The sequence below is a fragment of the Pavona decussata genome, unplaced genomic scaffold (genome assembly GCF_977016875.1).
Source record: "Pavona decussata unplaced genomic scaffold, jaPavDecu1.1 SCAFFOLD_468, whole genome shotgun sequence".
Classification (NCBI taxonomy): domain Eukaryota; kingdom Metazoa; phylum Cnidaria; class Anthozoa; order Scleractinia; family Agariciidae; genus Pavona; species Pavona decussata.
The window spans coordinates 1,234,805-1,254,110 of record NW_028145806.1 but is presented as its reverse complement, the minus strand read 5'-3'; the positions used below and the strand labels follow the sequence as shown (position 1 = coordinate 1,254,110).

The 19,306-nt window shown below is 38.3% G+C and overlaps 1 protein-coding gene across 1 annotated transcript in view; it reads left to right on the top strand.

Annotated features, from left to right (window-relative positions):
* The first annotated feature begins 6,510 nt into the window (after positions 1-6,510).
* LOC146450366 (uncharacterized) overlaps positions 6,511-19,306 on the top strand; it is a 36,284-nt gene continuing 23,488 nt past the window's right edge. Inside the window, exons 1-9 of the mRNA XM_085100377.1 lie at positions 6,511-6,735; positions 12,034-12,094; positions 12,934-12,964; positions 13,641-13,979; positions 14,651-14,702; positions 15,256-15,794; positions 16,080-16,373; positions 17,232-17,454; positions 17,570-17,850. Of these exons, the coding sequence (XP_084956503.1) occupies positions 12,056-12,094; positions 12,934-12,964; positions 13,641-13,979; positions 14,651-14,702; positions 15,256-15,794; positions 16,080-16,373; positions 17,232-17,454; positions 17,570-17,850 (1,798 nt within the window). The 5' untranslated portion in view covers positions 6,511-6,735; positions 12,034-12,055. The remainder of the gene's footprint in view (positions 6,736-12,033; positions 12,095-12,933; positions 12,965-13,640; positions 13,980-14,650; positions 14,703-15,255; positions 15,795-16,079; positions 16,374-17,231; positions 17,455-17,569; positions 17,851-19,306) is intronic.

Here is a 19,306-nt window from a genome sequence, read left to right as displayed (position 1 = left end):
AATTGACCTGATTTTACCAAAGATAAGGACATTAATTTTCATGTTTAATACGTGGTGGTACTTTTTCTAACTGGTTTCTAAGTCTATCGAACCAATTTCATATTCCATGTTCAGTATCGAAATGGGTCCTTCAGTTTCGATAAATCAAGTCATTGCTTGCCTTTGTGAGTTCGATAGCATCTCATATGTACAGCCGGCATTTAAAGAGACTGCTAAGAGCTTCCCTAGTAATAGCCAGAATATTTTGAAGAACCTGCCAAACCATCGATTCCTAAAGACTTGTCATTTTCTTTCTAAATTTTTCCAGCACTTTTGGAGCTTTCGGTAAAGTCAGAAGGTAAATTACAGGAAACCGTCTTTACCTTGACCCATATCGACTGGTTATTTGTTGTCGTAAACATCTTGATAGAAGCCTTTTAATTCATTATTTGTCAAGAGAGAGAATATAATAATTATTCTTCTTCTCCTTTCTCATGGTACGCAGCTCTTGACGGAATCTTATTTCTCTCGGTGATATAATTGTACATAGAATTATGTTCAGCCTTTAATTTTTTGTAAAAAAATATATAAATAAATAAATAAATAAATAAATAAATAAAAAATTAATAAATAAAGAAGAAAAGGTGTTAATTTTAAAGCTCTTTACTCTTTGTAAGTTTCTGTTCAATATCAACACGTTTATTTTCCCTTTTCCTGCTTTTACTTTGCTAAAGCGAATTGCCGTCTTCTTATCTTGTATTTTATCAAATCTCAGAGGAGTCTTGAAATTCTTTCAGCCAATCTTTGTGACTAGAACTGATAAGTTCATTGCGAGAAGATGGGCCAATTCAAATTTCCAAGCAGTATTATGATAGCAGGGCCAAGTCAGTGTGGGAAGACGACGTTTACGAAACAGTTACTTGAACAAGCGGATTTTTTACAATAACTGTCCAAATTTCCGCCCGCTGACTGGCTCGTAGCTATTGTCTATAAGAGTACAGACAACAAAAATGACGTCAGATGTAACGCGCGCGCTTTCTCAACGAAGAAAATAGCCAATTCCGCTCGTACTTTTTCCGTGTTATTGTAAAAAACAAACCGACGGCAGTTTTCTATGGTCTATACTCTTATAGACCATAAAATGACGCCATAAAATGTCCAAAACTTGGCAGTGAAACCACTCGCCTGCGGCTCGTGGTTCCACTTAAGTTTTGAACATTTTTTGACGTCATTTTATGGTCTATAAGAGTATAGACCATAGGAAAGTGCCGTCGATTTGTTTACTTTAGTAATATTGTATATTACTATAGACAATGGCAGGAATGTTTTAGGGAAATGGCAGCTCAAGTGACATATGTGGAGGTTATTCCCGTAGATATTCCTAGTTTATTTCCTGCAAACTGCCGACCAGGAATACTCGTATTGGATGACCTAATGAAAAATTGTTGCGATGACGAACATATTCTGGATCTGTTCACTAAGGTGTCCCATCACTGCGATGTAGCCTGTATCTATTTGACTTAGAACCTTTTTCCACCTGGAAAGTTTTCTCGGAGTATCTCTCTGAATGCTCACTACATCATTGCTTTTAACAACCCTTGCGATACATTGGGGTTTCGGACGTTGGCTCAGCAAATATTCGCCGAAAATGCACCTTACGTATAAGAAAGCTTCCAAGATGCGACGCCACACCCATTTGGTTATCTTGTCTTGGATTTACATCTCCGTACACCAAATATGCAACGGCTACGAACAAGAAAATTGCCGACAACACATTCTTATCCCGTCATTTACTGAGACAAATGCCATAAAACAGAGGAACTACTACCGGTGGATTTCAGTTAACATGATGACTTCCTACAAGTCACGTCGCACAGCAAAAGGGAAAAGAAAGAATCAACGCGGTGGCAAAATGGTGTTACGCTCTGGTACCACCACTCAATCTAAAGGGGTCAATAGAAAGCGCATGAGAGTATCCAATCAGTCAAGAGTCCAACAACATTTACCCTTTCTTTGTACCTGTTTCAAGAGCAATGAAAAACATCAGAAAGACATAATAGCACATGCGAACATAGGGCAAATAGAAGCCATTGGTGAAATCGCTCTAAATCTCCTTAAAGGCAACATTGTGATACCAAATTCATCATTTCAAAAGTTGAGGCCACACAAGTCAAAGCCCCTCTATTTGATTCGCAAGAAACCAAGTCTTAAGCAGAAAAAAGCAGTGCTGAATCAAAAGGGAGGATTCTTGTCAGCCCTGAACCATTGAGTGGTACTCCTCTCACTACTAAAGGGTCAAAAATTCCCCTCCGAACCGAAACACGCCCTTCCGTTTCAACTGAAGAAACCTACTAAAAGGTATCAAGGGTTGACAAAACAGATAAAAGTGAAGCGACGGTGTAACCAACACTGGTAATGCCCATTACCTACTAAAGAGTCAACCTCCAAACCAGAGACAAAATCTACAAAAGTCTCTAAACCATTGAGTGGTGCTCCTCCCACTACTAAAGGGTAAAAAATTTCCCTCCGAACCAAAACACCTCCTCCCGTTTCAACTGAAGAAACAGCACATGCACTCATGATGGATACACCACCAGGTTCCAGGCGTAAAACAGGGAAAACGTCGTTACAAGGCAATAACACCCTTGGTGGCGAGGTTACGAAGCAACAGACAATGGGAACAGTACTAAACTGGAAAAACCTGTTTCCCTAAATAATATATTAGAGAAGGATATGGTTTGCTATCGTAATTGGTTTTGAGTCAAGATCATGGCGCCAAACATCATGATCACTGAAAATAAAAGTGACTCTTGTGGAGAGCTTGACGAAGAAAGAATAAAGGAAGCGTACTGGATCTGTTTTGCCTTCTTGGTGTATGAGGATATTGTTAAGAAGGAACCGCTTTCATTGCATGATCATCAAAACGTGACGTGATGTTTGAATAAAACAGCTTTGGATAAATATCGCACCGATGTCTATTGGCTAAGGCACGATTTATTTGATGTGTTGAATGCAATGGCGCCGTATGAACAAGACTGGATCAGTAACACACAACCACATGAAGAGCGAAACACATTGAGAAACTGCTTCTGCAACCTGACCAGTTTTGCAAAACATGCTGACATTGGCAAGACTTGATGATTGTTGACGTTGATGAGGCTAACCGGTGGTAAACTGTTTTTTTTTTTTGTATTTGAAAGAACCATTGTTTAGAAACTGTATAAAGTGACTGTAACTGTGCTTATCACACATCACTTTCAAGTGACTGGTCTCAAGAAACACTTCCAAGATGAGTTACTCAAAATGTGGACGCTGCCTTCAAGACCTCGAAGTGATCAAAACCTGCTTCTGGTATAGCATACATTTGTTGTTCAAATTTGAAAGAATGTCCGTTCTTCTGCCCTAAAGAGAGTATCCACAGCTATCAACAATGCATGTGTGACCATGTGATCCCTGAGTACAAAGTATCTGAAGGTCTTAATCCGCTACTGTGCAAGCACATGGACACGCCTACGTTAATGGTGTCAAGATCAACAAAGAATCCGTTCAGATCCTACTTTACATGTAGAAGAAAGGACATGTGCAGATACTTTCAATGGGGCAATGAAATACCTGTGGATGCATATTCTCAACGGGAGCCTCCAGTGTACAAACCAAGAGAAACTGAGATGGACATGATTTAAGAAGATGGAAAACAGCTACAAAGACCCAAGCTTCAGAGACAATTTGCCAGAATAGATAAAGTGATTGATTTCATGTAAAATTCAGGGTCAACATTCTCTTTGGAACGTGTTTGTAATAATTTATCATGTGTTTTTTAATAAAATTTTTTAATTTGATTTGAAATATTGTCTCGTATCCATTTTTGGGTGTTACAGATAAGTGACTGCTAATTTGAACAGTGACAGGGATTAAAAAAAAAAAAAAAACAGTTTGACTGGTTTGTCTAGTCTGCGATATTAAGGAGACCATTTTGAATTCTAAAAGCATCCAAACCTGGTTTGGTCTGGTTTTCCTAGTCCCACACCTTTTTTCAACTTGTTTGACCGTGCGGTCGATCAGTGGCTTCTCATTGGTTTCTAGCGTCTCCATTGTTGTCTCCCTATATATTTGATGTACTACCCGGCTGGTTGGGCAGAACCGTACCACCAGAGCACAGTACACTTCACTCCAAATTACTGAAACAATACTAAACTTCAAATAATACATACACTTGCATCTCATTAAACCCCTCCAATACCTAGATCGCTTGCATCTCGTTAAACCCTTTCCTATTATATCTACCGCATGTCATGTCACCTCATTCAACCCTTCTCTTAAAACCGGTATAGGTACCCCTGAATCTATTTGAATACATGAATAAAATTGGTTCTAGTTGGCCAACGATCGTAAAATGCTGACAAATACTTCACCTGGAGGCAAAGAAAGCCTTTTCTCCAAATATGTTGTTAGCGATTGTTCGCAAGATTTAATCGAAATTATTAAAGCGCTAAGATCATACCCCCTATCAAATCAGGCCACTCATCGATAACCCTGAATGTTAATAGTTTGGAACACGGTTTCCGTAACACTTCGTACTGCATCTTTACTTCTAGTCTACTGGATGATGATAATTATATTGAACTAATCAGTTATAGTTACGAAGATTGGCTGAAAGAATTGCAAGACTCCTCTAAGATTTGATAAAATAAAACATAAGACAGACGCGTACGGCAATTTGCTTTAGCAAAGTAAAAGCAAAGAAAAGGGAAAATAATCGTATTGATATTGAACAGAAACTAAACAAGAGAAAAAGAACTTTAAAATTAACACCTGTTTTTTTATTTTTATATATTTATTCTTCTGTTCTGCCTTAAATTTTTTTTACAAACGTAATTCTATGTACAATTATATCACCGAGGGAAATCAGATTCGGTCAAGAGCTGCGTACCATGAGAAAGGAGAAAAAAATAATAATTATAGTCTTTCTCTTGACAAAAAGAAGGAACAATATACTGACGGAAGCTTTTAGACAAACAAGGACAAGAAATAATTAATAAAAAAGCTATCTTGGCTGAATTAAAAGGCTTCTATCAAGATGTTTTCGACAACAGAGAACCAGTTGATATGGATCAATGTAAAAACGGTTTCCTGTAATTATTTTCTGACTCTACCGAATGCTGTATAATTGCTGGAAAATTTTTTAGATGCTCTCGAACTCACAAAGGCAAGCCATAACTTGATTTATCGAAACTGAAGGATAAGACACAAGAGACACTGATTTTGAAATTGGTTCGAAGGACTTAGAAACCAGTTAGAAAAAGTACTACGGCGTATTAAACATGAAAATTAATGTCCTTATCTTTGATCAAATTAGGTCAATGTATAACGTAATGGAATAAACGAAACTCTATAACATTTCCTGTTTAATTTCTACCTTTGGTTCGCTAAGTTGGCGTTTCTCCACGCGAGCTCTCAATTTTGTTGATCCATTCATACCGACTGGATTAAAGTTTGTTATTCGGAAATCTCAAGCTGTGTAATGAATAATGGCTTCGCGTCAGATCTCTTCGAAGTAAAAAACAGCCTCGTCAAGGCGACCCATTATCACCTTCAAACAGGTAAACCAAAACCGTAACTCACTGACTTCAACATTATTCTCACTACCTTTGTTTCCAACACTTCTTAACACTTATGCTGATGAGGCGTATTAGCTTTGCAGCCTTCACACATCCTCTGAAGGTCTTCACAAAGAGAAGGCAAAAATGCAATTAAAATATTATCAGTTGTCTGAAATTTAATTTACTTAATTCTATTAAAAATCCATCAACGTACGTTGATGGATAAATGCAACCCTAATAGATAAGTAAAGTCTAAGCAACAACCGTGGACGATAATCCTGATGGTATACGTTGGATCAATAGTTGATCTGATCGGCTTAAGAAATATAAATGATAAAAGAAGCAGAGACCGATACAACGTAAAACAACAACAACAACAACAACAACAACAACAAAAAAAACAACAACGTAGAATTACGTTTAAACGGTTACTATTTTTCTTCAGATACAATGCGAATTTGCATTGGGACATACGCTTATATGACAAATATTTGCGCAATAGCCGAACTACGTACAACTAAAAGTAATTGACAGTATAAAATATGAAGCAAATGAAATAATAATAATAATAAAAGGAAAAAAGCTAGTAAATTTCTTTGCGAATCTTGAGGCCATGTGGAAGAAGTGTTCTTAATAGATAGAATTTAAATAATCAACGCCTTCGCTATCCTTGATATGTGGCAAAATGTTTATCTTCTACCTATTTATCTTCTATCTAGCGTGGCTCAAAATAAAAACCATATAATTTCAACATAAATTTCTTGATAGAATTATTTATACGATATTTTCTTTATATATATAAAATAGGTAGAGTTTCCTCACCTCTATGCACTCTATGCAAAATAGATATGGATGGTAAATAAACAAAACAAAGCGTATAAAGTAAAGCGCACATAACAGCCAATCAAAGGCCGTTGTGAGGCTGTTAAGAGGCTGAGGGTGCGTTTGATCACGTTCGCTGATATTACCCTTCCGTTAGGCAAAATTTTAGTAATTAACTCGACCAAAGAAGATGACATAAGAGCGCTGCTGAAATTGGTCCTTATTGCTACCGCTGGTATTCGCTTTGGAAATTTAAGGTTATCAGATCTTCAAGGTGTCTCTAACACCGAACAGATTACTCAGACGACTTGCTACGATCGTCTACGGTAAACAGGTGAGATTTAATTGTGCGTTCGATTTACATGAAAAGCTTCAACAAAGAAACTCGCCGATCCTCGTTGTAAAGGTGGCGAGGAGATGGGATGAGTCCGGGGTGGTGAGAAATTTTATTGTATTTAACTTGGAACTTGGGTGCTCTTGAAGTTTTAATTATTAAAATTCTGCATATAATAGCATTTATTTTTACAAGAAATGTCTTCCTAAAAAGTCTACTTAAAGCCAACTACTCTATTTTAAATAAAATCCAACCAGTAGAAAAATATAAATCCGAGCATAAATTTTAAATAAAGAACGGCTTTTCTCAATTTATAAGACACGTTTAGGCATATCCAAATGATTTCGTGAGCTGCGCTGACAGGTGATGGACATTAATTAGCCCTGACTACTTACATGGCAATGAAAGATTGGTTTTTCCCATTTGATGTAAATGAATTCTTTTAGATTCAGATTTGTGTGGGCAGAGTCTTAGAGGCTCCGAACAGCATGCAGTGGGAGGCCGCTGAATTTCAAAGATGTTTTTGAACATGGGAGTTTTTTTTCCGAGGACATGTGCTCGTATTTGACATAATTGTCAGGTAGTACTTTGCATATTGTAATTGCTATCTGAGTATTTAATGTTCAGATAGATCTTAGTCACCTCGTTGTTTTTCTGCCTAATTACAGATCATGTGACGATACTCTAGGGAATAGTCTTTTTTAGAATTGATCATATTAACGTTAGCATGCATTCTTTACTTCCAAAAAGACAAAGGATTTTATTCTCCTGAGAATAGAATCACTTGGTTGTTATGGTCAATTAGCATATAGCGTGAAATAAGGGATTGACACCTATCACGCTCTGTAAGCGCAGCTTTCTATATTCTGCAACTGACGATACAATACAATACAAACTTTAATGACACTCCCTGAAAAGGGCTTTTCAGTGACAATAATAATTAATTTACAACATCAAACGTCGAAAACGATAGTAAATCTAAGAGTTACAATGATGCAATGCAATGATTTATACAAGAAGATTAAAAATTAAGCTCAAGAATGGTCGCTAAAAATAACAAGATAAAATCTTTATGTAAAAACTAAGACAGACTAGAAAGGAAAGCGGCGAATAAGTTGGCTCGAAGTTTAAAGGGAAAGTATCACGAAAATATGATGTCATTTCAAAACCCAAAAATGTTTGTCTGACAACAGAGACAAAAAAAATTGTCTATTTTTGTTATAGATTATCACCCCAGTGCAATAAAACTGTCGATAAGTGCCTCTGGCCAGAGACAGAGTAGGTCGGAATGGATTAAAACTTGAAAAATACTAGGCTAATGTTTTTCAAGTTTTCGTATTTTTGTTTCCAAAATGCGCCAGGGCAGAGAACGAGTTGTTAATTTCAAGAATTGACTTGATTTCTCTCCTCTCGTTGTTCTAGAATTATTTTGTAGCTATGTGAAGGTCTTATTTCACCATTTTTAGCAAAAGAGGTCAAAAACCCCATGATACTTCCCCTTTAAACTTAAAAATAAGAACAGAGTGCAGAGTTTAAAGGTATTGTCCAAACTGTTTCTAGTCCAAACAGCTTCTAGTCGCGTGACCACTTGCTTCACCACGTGTTTGAGACTTCGATGAGAGGTAAGTGGGAGCGGAGCCAGTCATACACTTGAAAGCAAGCACGGCGTCACAGAGATATAGCTGTGATTTAACAGGGAGCCAGCGCAGTCCCTTTAGCAGCAGAGTAACGTGGTCGAATTTTCTGGTACCGCATAAAATCCGAGCTGCGAAGTTCTGCTTGGAGCTTGAGGAGATTAGTGTTCGTTGCACTGGACCAGACGGAAGAGCGGCAATAAAACAATTTACTAAACACTAGAGTGTTAATGATTGTGATTAAAGTCGATCTATCGAACACGTGCTTGACACGATTGATTTGAGCTAAACTTGAGAAGCAGGAAGAAACTGTTTTAACAATATGCTCGTGAAAAGTAAGACTCGAGTCAAAAGTCACGCCAAGGTCCTTAGCCACGTGTACCGGCGTTATTTCTTTACCTAAAATGGACAGACGGATTTTGACGGATGGCATTTGAATATGCCGAAAATGTTTTTTATGTAAAATGTATTGTCAGTCTGCTGCTTTTTTTGATTTTTCAAGGTATCTGAGCGTGTTTTTAGAAGGACAGCTACCTTCAATCTCCTGCAGCCGAAATAAAATTGAGGTGCTCAATTAAAGCCAAACGAACGGCTCTCACGGAGTTCCATGATCCCTTCTTAAACCCGCTATCGTTACGATCATGCATTTGGCCTGTTTTCTTTTAGCTTTTCTTTTCAAAGGTTATTTTGTTGGCGTGTTTGTATGGTTACCGAGACTGTGAATGTGGACGGTATTTCCCATATTCGTTTCTATTACAACAATTAGTTGTGGGTGGAAAAGGTTTTGTTTAGTTTTGCTCATGGTATAAAAAGTTTTTTTTTCAGCATTTTTCATTGCAACAACTACCCACTAATCAAGTGTGGTTACCGTTCAGTTAAAAGAAATTGCACCTACTCATCATCATCATCATCATCATCATCATCATCATCATTGCTTTATCATCATTTATTGGCGTTTATGCCTGAAAGCAACACGAAGAAAACTCTTTCTCATGATTGTCAGCAGAGTAGCTTCTGGCGTGTTGATTGTTTTATCCTGGAGCTGTTCCCTGACACAAGTATTAAACCATCTCTTTCAGGGACTGCTACGTGCTTTTAAACCACAAAACGCATATTTAAAGCTCTGAGTAGTCCCACGGTATACGCGTGAAGTACCCGAGCCAGTTAAGGCGCTCTCTTTCTTGCTAATTAATATAAAGGAATAAAAGTTTGAAGAAGTAGTAATAAGTGCTTTGAAACGCCCATTTACCTGCTTCCGCTATCTCGTTTCCCCAAAATGGAGCAGAATTTTGTGTCAACAAATTCAATATTTTTGATCAAGTCGATTTCGTTTCAAGAGTAGTTCTGGGGTGCTGTTGCTCGCAGTAGGAAGTTACTCTCAGATCTCAATTGACAAGTGATCTCAGATCTGTCGGGCTTGTCAAGAACATGCCTAATGAAAATTTTAGACTTTCTACACGGAAGCAACATGCTATTCAATTATAAGACTTAAATTAGACTTTACTATAAGATAACAAGGTCAAGGAACAGTATACAACAGATTCTTGTGTGCTTTGCTTTGGAACTGTACATGAACTACTATTATCATCTACTACTCAGTCATTGCTTGGGCAGGAACAGTCAATTGCAGAACATAGGCCACCACCTGTGGCCTAGAATCGTCTGAATTATCTGTTCTTATAACTTTACAAATTGTTAGTCTGAGTGTCTACCAGTTTTCTCAGGATTCTGGCGGTGCCCGGCAAACACACACGCTACGAGGGCTCTATATTGTAGTGTATCCCCCAGCAGTTTCAACCACTTCACAAACCCTCTTGAGACTGTACCCAAGGCAACAATGACTACTGGAATGATCAAGGCCGATCGCTAGTTCCAATTCCGTTTCATCTCGTATTTTAAGTCATGGTAGCTCTCAATTTTCCCACTCCTTGCTGTTTATCCTGGTGTCGAAGGTCTGCCTTATTGTATTCAATGGGTGATCTGCTTGTATCTTGAAATCCCACAGCAATTTGTATCTTTCTGAATCACACGCTGGATCTAGCTTATGATCATACTACTTAACCGGCTCCCCTTTTAAAAGATCACCCTTCTCACTAAGATCCCAGTGAATTACCTGCGCAACCTTGTCATGTCGCCATAAATCTGTTGCAATATGACTGAAAGCCTCAACTGTTTCACCACACTTTCTGCCGAAGACATATTCTGCTTGTCAACTAGTTTCTTTACAATATTTGTTCGAAATGCGTGATCCTGTTATACCATCAGAAGACTTTTAGTCTCCTTTTTCAGCTTCCCCCTTTAAGCCATTCACGTGATTTTGGAACTCTTCTTTCATCAGTGCCTCTTTTGAATTGCCCATTGAGAGGTTTTTCGTCGTATCTGAGCTCGTTCTTTCTAGAATGTTGCCTGGCTCCTTCCACTTAGAACCTTTCTCCTTGCGTACTGCAATCAGCATCCTTTCGTGACAACCCTCAAGATATTTATTCAACCTATTTGTCTCAGCATCATGAGCACCATGGATAAGAAAATGTGGTAACCTATGGATGCGAGAAATTTTGGTTAGGATTATGACGTCACTGTCCGTCCGTCCGTACGTAACAGCACAGGAGAACCAATGTTAATGGCACACTCAAGTACTTGAAGTAGGGCGACCCGCCCTGATGTGAAACCTGTGCTGCCGCCAGCATTTGTTTGTCGGGAAGTTGCATGGCTAACTGCGCTTTAAAAACTTTTTAAAAAATAAATAAATAAATAAAAAAAATAGATAAAAAAGAAAGTTTTAGGACAACACAATACAAAGTAAATTTAAGTTTTCATTGAATATGTCGACAAAAGTGGAAAGAAAGGTAAGGAAGAGAGAAAGAAAATAAGTAACCTGGCGACGATTAAGCAAAGTTCAACATGAAAGAGAGCGACTGAGCACGAGCAAACAGGTATGTTGAAAACAAACCATGTGGTGGGCAACACGCAAGTCGCTTTTAAATGAAATACATTCTTGCAGGCAACTGTCGATAATTTACCATATTTAACGTTTTCAAACTATACACAGATACGTTAATCGTTGCCATGGGACAAATATCCTCGGAGAAATTAATTTTTGAACAGTTTGAGTTGACCTCATGTACAAATTTTAAACGCTCAAATATTTCGGACGACAACCAAACATTATTTTTTGTGTTTTATCCATTTTGGAGACTAGAATTATTTCTGTAGGAGGAAACTTCACAGAGTTATAAATTTTCAAATATTTTTATCCGAATGTCTCTGTTCATTGACGCTTGACAATTTGAGACAAACAAACAAAATTTACATTTTAATAATAATAATAATAATAATAATAATAATAATAATAATAATAATTTAAATTGCGCAAAATACATGTAAATATGATCAAATGCGCTTTACATGAAAGTAAACTCTTACGCTTCTTTCTTGCTGACCAACCTTTCTTAATTAGCGCGAAAGACCGACGTGAAAATAAATAAGAACGCTGCTAAAACTGACGGAAAATCGTCTTCAGCGTCAACTCATATAAAACTATTCAGTTCGTTTTTCGACATGAAGGCTTTATTGGGTAAAATTGACTGTCGTTAAAATATGGAAATATAAACTTCAGTTCGTTTAATTGTTTTCTTAATTTAATTCTTTTGTCTGTACACGAAAGGTTGACGAGAAAGCAGGAAAGGATGAATACCACATGGATACTTATAGTGCTTATATTGACGGTGAGTTTTTACTGTGAAAGAGTTACTGGCATTTGATATTCGGTCGCTTAGGCTATCAAGCTCCCTTATATTAAAGGCTGACAGCTCTTTTTGAGAAGGACTATTCAAGGATTCTAACGAATCCGGTTTGGATGGAATGTCTGCTCAAAATGCTTTCACCCCATCCTACCGTCTTCTAAACACAATAAGAGAGGCAATCTAGAAAATATGATTCATGTTGGCGATGAGCGTGTTGGGTGCTAGGAATGGGGAGGAAGGAGGAAATTGTGCGCCTTCTAAAATCGGGAAAAGAGTGTTCGCCGTGAAGCTTTGATAAAATGCACCATTTTTAGCCCTCCTCTGTAGTTCAATTTTTTTGAAAATCAAACTTTATAGCTGTTTGTATGGATGGAAACTGTATTTTTGGCGTATGCGGTACAAATTCATAGAATGAGTTTTACAGAGGACAATCTAACGAAGTTGCATCTTTATTACTTCTATGGCGAATTATTACGAAAACGAAATTGAGTCTGTATCGTGCTCCCTTGAAATACAAGGAAGAGTAGAGGCGATGTAAGAAAAAAAAAATTATTTTCCTTCTCCTGCAAGTTTCCCTCTTCCCCCAGCCTTCCACCCCTCATCAACTGCCTCGCAGGTTACAACTTCTGCAATGATTGTATGTTCTTCTAAGGCGGTTTACATGACGGCGGGTGGTAAGTTTCTTATGAAGTACAATGAAACCAATGGAACTCTGACAGATAAAACTACACGGTTTAAATGAACCAACGCGCAAATATACTCTGCTTGTTTTAAGAAGGTGTTAATGAAGATTAAATTCGTCTTCAATTTTCCATTAACAGACTTGTACAAGTCCAATGGTCATGGCCTCCGGTAAGTCAGTGCTCTTTGCTCTTTTACAAGGTGTTATTAGGCGCCAGGGTTACTTTGGGTAAGGGGTGTCTTAAGCTAGAAGTTCAGTGTTCTTGAAATAAGTTGGGACCATGCGTGAAATATGTTATTGACAGGATACATGTGGGATTTGATAACCGTCTTCGTGTTTCACGAACGTTAGTCATGCTTTCTTTTCCAGCTTATTTAGATTTCTGAAGCTAAAACCTTTTCGCTTTTACTCACCATTTAATCTTGCAACTTAGTAAGTGGCGTGACGTGCCGCTGTTGTTTAAACCCTTTTTAGTTTGTCTTTTTTGTTTTCTGCATTTTTTGTGCCATCACTCACCCCAGACTTCCAGGTGTCACTCGGTCAAAACATTCGCGAGGTCGAGTCCAGGCTAGGGCGGAGAAAGAAAATTATGTATAGACTTGGTACTTTTTTGTTTTCATCTAAGGGTTCGGAAAAGAATTTTTATTTCGTTTTTTTCGCCTTTAAAAGGAAACTACTCTAAATGCTCCAAACAATTTTAACGGAATGCAAGCAAACTTCGATAAAACGTTTCGCACGGCTTGATTCGCGAGTGTTTGGGATCACAATGGAACCAAATATGATGCCCGATAAACTAATGTTTACCTACATTGAGTGTTTTTGTTTGTCTTTCAATAAATCTTTCAGCGGTTAATCATATGAGACTTGCTAATGGCAACTCGAAAGGAGAAGGAAGAGTAGAAATTTTTCACAATGGCGTCTGGGGAACTGTTTGTGACAACAATTGGGATATAAAAGACGGACAAGTTGTGTGTCGTGAACTTGGGTTCCCTGGTGCGCACAGTGCTCCACGACGCGCATGGTTTGGTGAGGGAACTGGCTCCATATGGCTGAATGATGTGCAGTGTGACGGTACTGAAAGTTCCATATACCAATGCCGGAACTTTCCTCAGAGTGGGTCATCGTGGACACCTGTCAATTGTGCACACAGCAAGGATGCCTCAGTGATTTGCTTACGGAATTTAAGTATGGCAATAAAGTTATGCTATTCATGGAGTTTCTTTTCTTTCATCCACAGTTGCAATGTTTCGTATCCATCCATCCATCCATCCATCCATCCATCCATCCATCCATCCATCCATCCATCCACCCACCTACGTGTGACGATTAGAGTTTTGACCAGACGAAAGGAATTTCCAATTGCTATTCAACATAAATAGCAAGACGTAAATGATGTATTACAAGATCAGAATACCTGTGAATCGGCTTAACAACACAAATCAGGATAATAATTTTGCAATCTGAATTGTAAATATGCATTGTACCTAGTGAAGCATTGGTTGACAAACTATTTAAAAAGACGAGCAAGGAATAATACCATTTCAATTTCTTTCAGATATATAGAACTCTGTGTTAAAATGGGAACCGGATGCGCACATCTTTCCAATGGAAAAAAAATACATAAATAAATAAAGAAAAAAATTAAAGAAGTGGGATTAAGAAAACAAGCTGAAAACAACATCCTTACAGATCGTCGGCTATCACTCACGGCTTCCTTAGTTCCGACAAAACTAATGAACAGTTCATAGTTTACAGATATATACTCCACACATTTGCAATCAACAAACATCCTGAAGTACCGTTGTATTTACACATTATTATACGTATATATATTTATTACATATTATACGTTTTAGAGAATGAAGTCCTTGGTCACTGGCTTTTGGATGGTCGAGACAAGAACATAAGGTTGGCTATGCAATTCGTGTCTTTATGAGGGAGTTTCATGGTAAAGACAGTTAGGTTGGGGTATTCAATGTGTTGTTTGCTAGTTGATATTTTCGTTTCTTGCAATTGACTGCAATGACCGCCAGTTACATTTCCCTTAATTAGTAACTGAGTAATTTTGCGCACGTTTCATATATGAGACCTGGGTAATCGGCGTCGACCGTACAAGGACGGCTAAGTTTCCAACCGTTGACAGTTAAAACAATTAAGGCCAACTATTTACGGTTGAAAGTTCAATTTTCGATTGACGGAATAATTTCAGGATTGGCGGTTGATGACGCCTCAAATCCTCCCAAAGGACTAAAAGGCGCCCATGTCCGAGTTAAATGAACGTAAGTACAATTTGAATTACCTTTTTTTTCTGTTCTGCCATTTACTCTATGATAGGTGAGGAAACCTTTAAAACGAAAACCAAAATCTCGGTCCTAACGTGAGCTTTATATCGAAAGTTGTGTGGGACCTTTATTTGTGCCATTTTGCTTGACACAAATCTTTTTTCCTTCCCTCTTTATAGTTTCAGTGGATCGCCCACATTTATCGATGGAAGGTGCCCAGGCAGCAAAGCTCTCAGTTTTAACCAATCAAATTCCTTCGCCACTGCTCCTAAAATCAGTTTGTACGATTCTAGCTTCACCATTTCATGTTGGATAAAACAAACCAAATGGCGAGGGATGGGGTCGATTTATGGTGACTGGGATTATCCTCGCGGGCAGTTTCTGCTCAGCACTGCAAACCAAACTATTGTATTTTATCGGCACAGTTCCTCAAACAAAGAGTGGTGGTCCTTGCAAAGTGCTAATGTTTCTCTGAGTGATTGGACACACGTGGTGGTCACATGGCATCACGTCACGCGGGTGGTATCAATCTATGCTAACGGTAAAGAAATAGGCAAGAGAACATATTGTCCCAACGAAACGTTCTACGGACCCACGGGCAAGCCGTACATGATTGGCAATGACGGCTTTGAAGATAACCACCAGTTCCACGGATCGGTGATGGATCTTCACGTATTTGCCGTGGCCTTGTTCCCGGATGAAATCAATATGTTAAGAGGTGTGAGATATATATAAACACTTTCATATTTAAATGTAAATTGTTTAAATTGCAGAGCTGTTTACAGTCAAAGAGACAAAAATGATGTATTTAAGGAAAACATGATTGCCTCTTCTGAAAAACAGAGTAACATTTAAAATAAAGTCTTTACAATATTGCAACAACGGCTCGCCTTGACGAGTATCATGCATTTATGGTTGTAGGCATGTTTACACTTTTTTGACACCGCAGATCAGTGTAAGAGTTCCATTTTGATGTGAGGTTTCCTGTGGCTTTCTTGTTCAGGTGTTCCTGTGATCAAAAGCGAAAGCAAGGTCGCGTCAGGTGGAGCCTTTATAATCAAGTGGGAACTTCCCTTGGAATGGGCATGTCCAGTGTGGTACAATATCTATTACAGAGAGGTTTATTCACCGACCAACAAAGGCGAATGGAAGTCTGTTACGGTCAATAGCAATACAACCAGCTACACCATTCACCTACACTGTTGGAAAGAATATGAATTGTCGGTGATCTCACCAAATGGATATGGAGACAATGTGTTAGATGAAAACGAGTTGTGGAAATTCAGAACACAAGGAGGTAATTGAAGATGGTCCTTTAACGATTTTTTAAGCAATTAAAGTTTTAAAATGACACTGTGTCAGCTAAGTATCAGTTAAGTGTACTCATCTTGATGATTTCAGTTGTTTGAAAGACTGGAGGTTAAGAAATCAGAGTGGAATTTAATTTAATTGGCATTAGATTGTATGCAATTTCGTCAAAAGTTTTTTTTGCGTGAAATTCTTTTTTATTTTCTAGTCCCTAATAATCATCTTGTCTTTGAGAAATCTCCTAAATCGATCCTGATTTTGCCCAATTAACACCACCTGTACTCTGTGCTAGTTACATTTTTAGGCTGTCGAATTCGCGGATCTTCATAACTGCTCAGAATTGTCTTTGTTGTTGAAAAATTCCGTCTGTTTCTATCGCCAGCTTGTTACGGTGTTATGAATTTTTGTCAGTAGTGCGTCCTGTGGGTCATCACTCGAATTATTAGACAATTGTGGAATTGATTTTTCAACAGTGCTTCGATTTCTGAAATGCATGTTCAGCAAGAGGAATGCTAGGGATGGCTAAAAATCCAACGTCAGCGGCTAATTGCACCCTACAACGGAGTTTTCTTTACCTGTCTGAATGAACCTTGTCACTGTCATACCCTTCTTTGGAATGCTCCTTTTTCGCCGCGGAAGGTTGGCAGGGGCTGGGTAGGGAGGTATTGGTGACTACTTTTCAGAAAGTTTTAATTTTTTTCAAACGTTCAGTTAACACCCCCTAAACAGAAATGAAAAAGGTTTTTTTTAGCCACCTGAACGCAATAAAAGATTAAAATTTGAAGTGGTTACCGGGACTCCATTTTTGAAGTGCTTTCACCGAGGGATGATTTTTCTTTGGCTGCAGAAGACAGCTGCTGCATCAAAACTGATTGGCACATTGTCCTAAGTCAACCAGGATGGGCGAATTGCTCACTGGGAAGATACTTGAATGGAGTTTGGAGGGGATCAGATGGTCAGAATGGTGGCATAAACCAGCTTACGAAAGGAAGATGTTGCACACCACCACAGGAATACCAAGATGAAACACTTGTTTGCCAAACAGTAGACTGGACAACGTCACTCAGCAGGTCAGTCAAGTGACTTCAATGTGTCTTTAGTGTAAACGTACCTTGTACTAAATGATTACGCTTTCTTCAGCATCAGATTTAAAACATGATTTTAATATATTGTTTCCCGACCTAGAAACCACTCCTGGGCTTCCTGTCCGGACGGCTATTTTCTTCAAGGATTTTACCTTTCAAACGATGTTTCGCTGCACAACATTAAGCAAGCTTCGTGCTGCAGGCCTAAGAACTACAAAAAAACCTCTTTGCAATGCAATGAGCGAAACGTGAAGGTTTCAATGAGTAGCCAAGGCTGGAGCAAGTGCCAAGACTGGTCCTACCTGGTGGGTGTGTACAAAGGAGCCTGTGACGAGCTGCACTGTATCGAAGCTTTCAGATGCTGCAGGATGCCGCCTCCAGGTATCCTGGCATTACACTGCATACATGCTTGTTTATCCATTCCCCTTACAATAAACAGACAACAATATAGACAAAAGGAATCGACCTTTGGTGTCAAGTAGCTCACATACTTTCAAAATGCCTCTGTTATCCCATGTTTTATAATAAATAGACTTTCCATTTATCCTTATAAAGTGGTTGTTCCATAAGATCTCATGTTGGATTTCCTTTACATCGATAGGATCATTGGAATTAAGTTCTTGCCAAACCGCTAAAACGTTTTTTATAAAAAGCAGGTAAATTTTTGAGGTCCAGCTATTTTAACTCGTAATTGCATTGAAACAGGAAAGCTCCTCCGACTTTGCTTAACATGGAGGAGTCAAGAAGGGTGCACCAGTGGCTATCAGTCGCTTTGTAATAACGATTGACCCAGGCGATGTTAAGTGATTTAACCACGCCTACAAAATTCACCATATTAAGACCAGCTTTGCAGATTGGTCCATGTTACGCCGCAAAATATAACAACTAACGCAAAATGTAACATTAACGCGAAATGTAACAACTTTTGACGAAAAATGTAACATTAACCCGAAAGGTAACAACTTCTGACGCAAAATGTAACAATTGCTTTAACGCGAATTGTAACAACTTTCTAACGCAAAATGTGACAACTTTTTTTATCGCGAAATGTAACAACGCAAAATGTAACAACCTTTTTGGTGGATTATTACCAGTAAAGCAATTTCTACCTTGTATGATAACGGAGATATAACCAATTTTCCAAAGTCATGTTACTAACGTCTCCAACAGTGGCTGACAGGTGTTGGTAATTGTTCGTTCCTTCGGACATGCTGTGCGAATTTTGTTTTTGTTTGTTTATAAAAAATAAAAATAAAAAACTTTATGTAAGTGCCGAAGTATTTAGCACTGTACCGCTAATTGGGGACGCTAAAATTAGTGAAATAAATACACAAACTGAACATAACATATGTTAAAAATCCCAACTGGTGGGAGGCAAACCAGTTGTGTATTTACAGAGCGTGGCCTTAAACTTGAGAACGGGGCTACCGTGAAAAAAAATCCAAGTGGTCAGAGTGGGACTTGAACCCGGGGCCTCCGGGTAACGAGTCTGGCGCTCTAACCACTAAGCCATGTCCTCCAGTTGAGCACGAACGGACAGATACGGACTTGGCATGACAAACACAAAAAAAATTTTGAAAAACAACTTTTCATTTCAACAAAAGAAAATCTTGAACTGATTATGTGATCTGTAGGTTGGTATAATTTGCCTGTCAGGAGATGTTTAGCTTGACAACAAGGCTAAATCTCCTTCTTTGTGTTTCAAGACCAGAGTTGTTACATTTTGCGTTTTTACATTTCGCGTTAAAGAAGTTGTTACATTTTGCGTTAGAAGGTTGTTACAATTAGCGTTAAAGAAATTGTTACATTTTGCGTCAGAAGTTGTTACCTTTCGGGT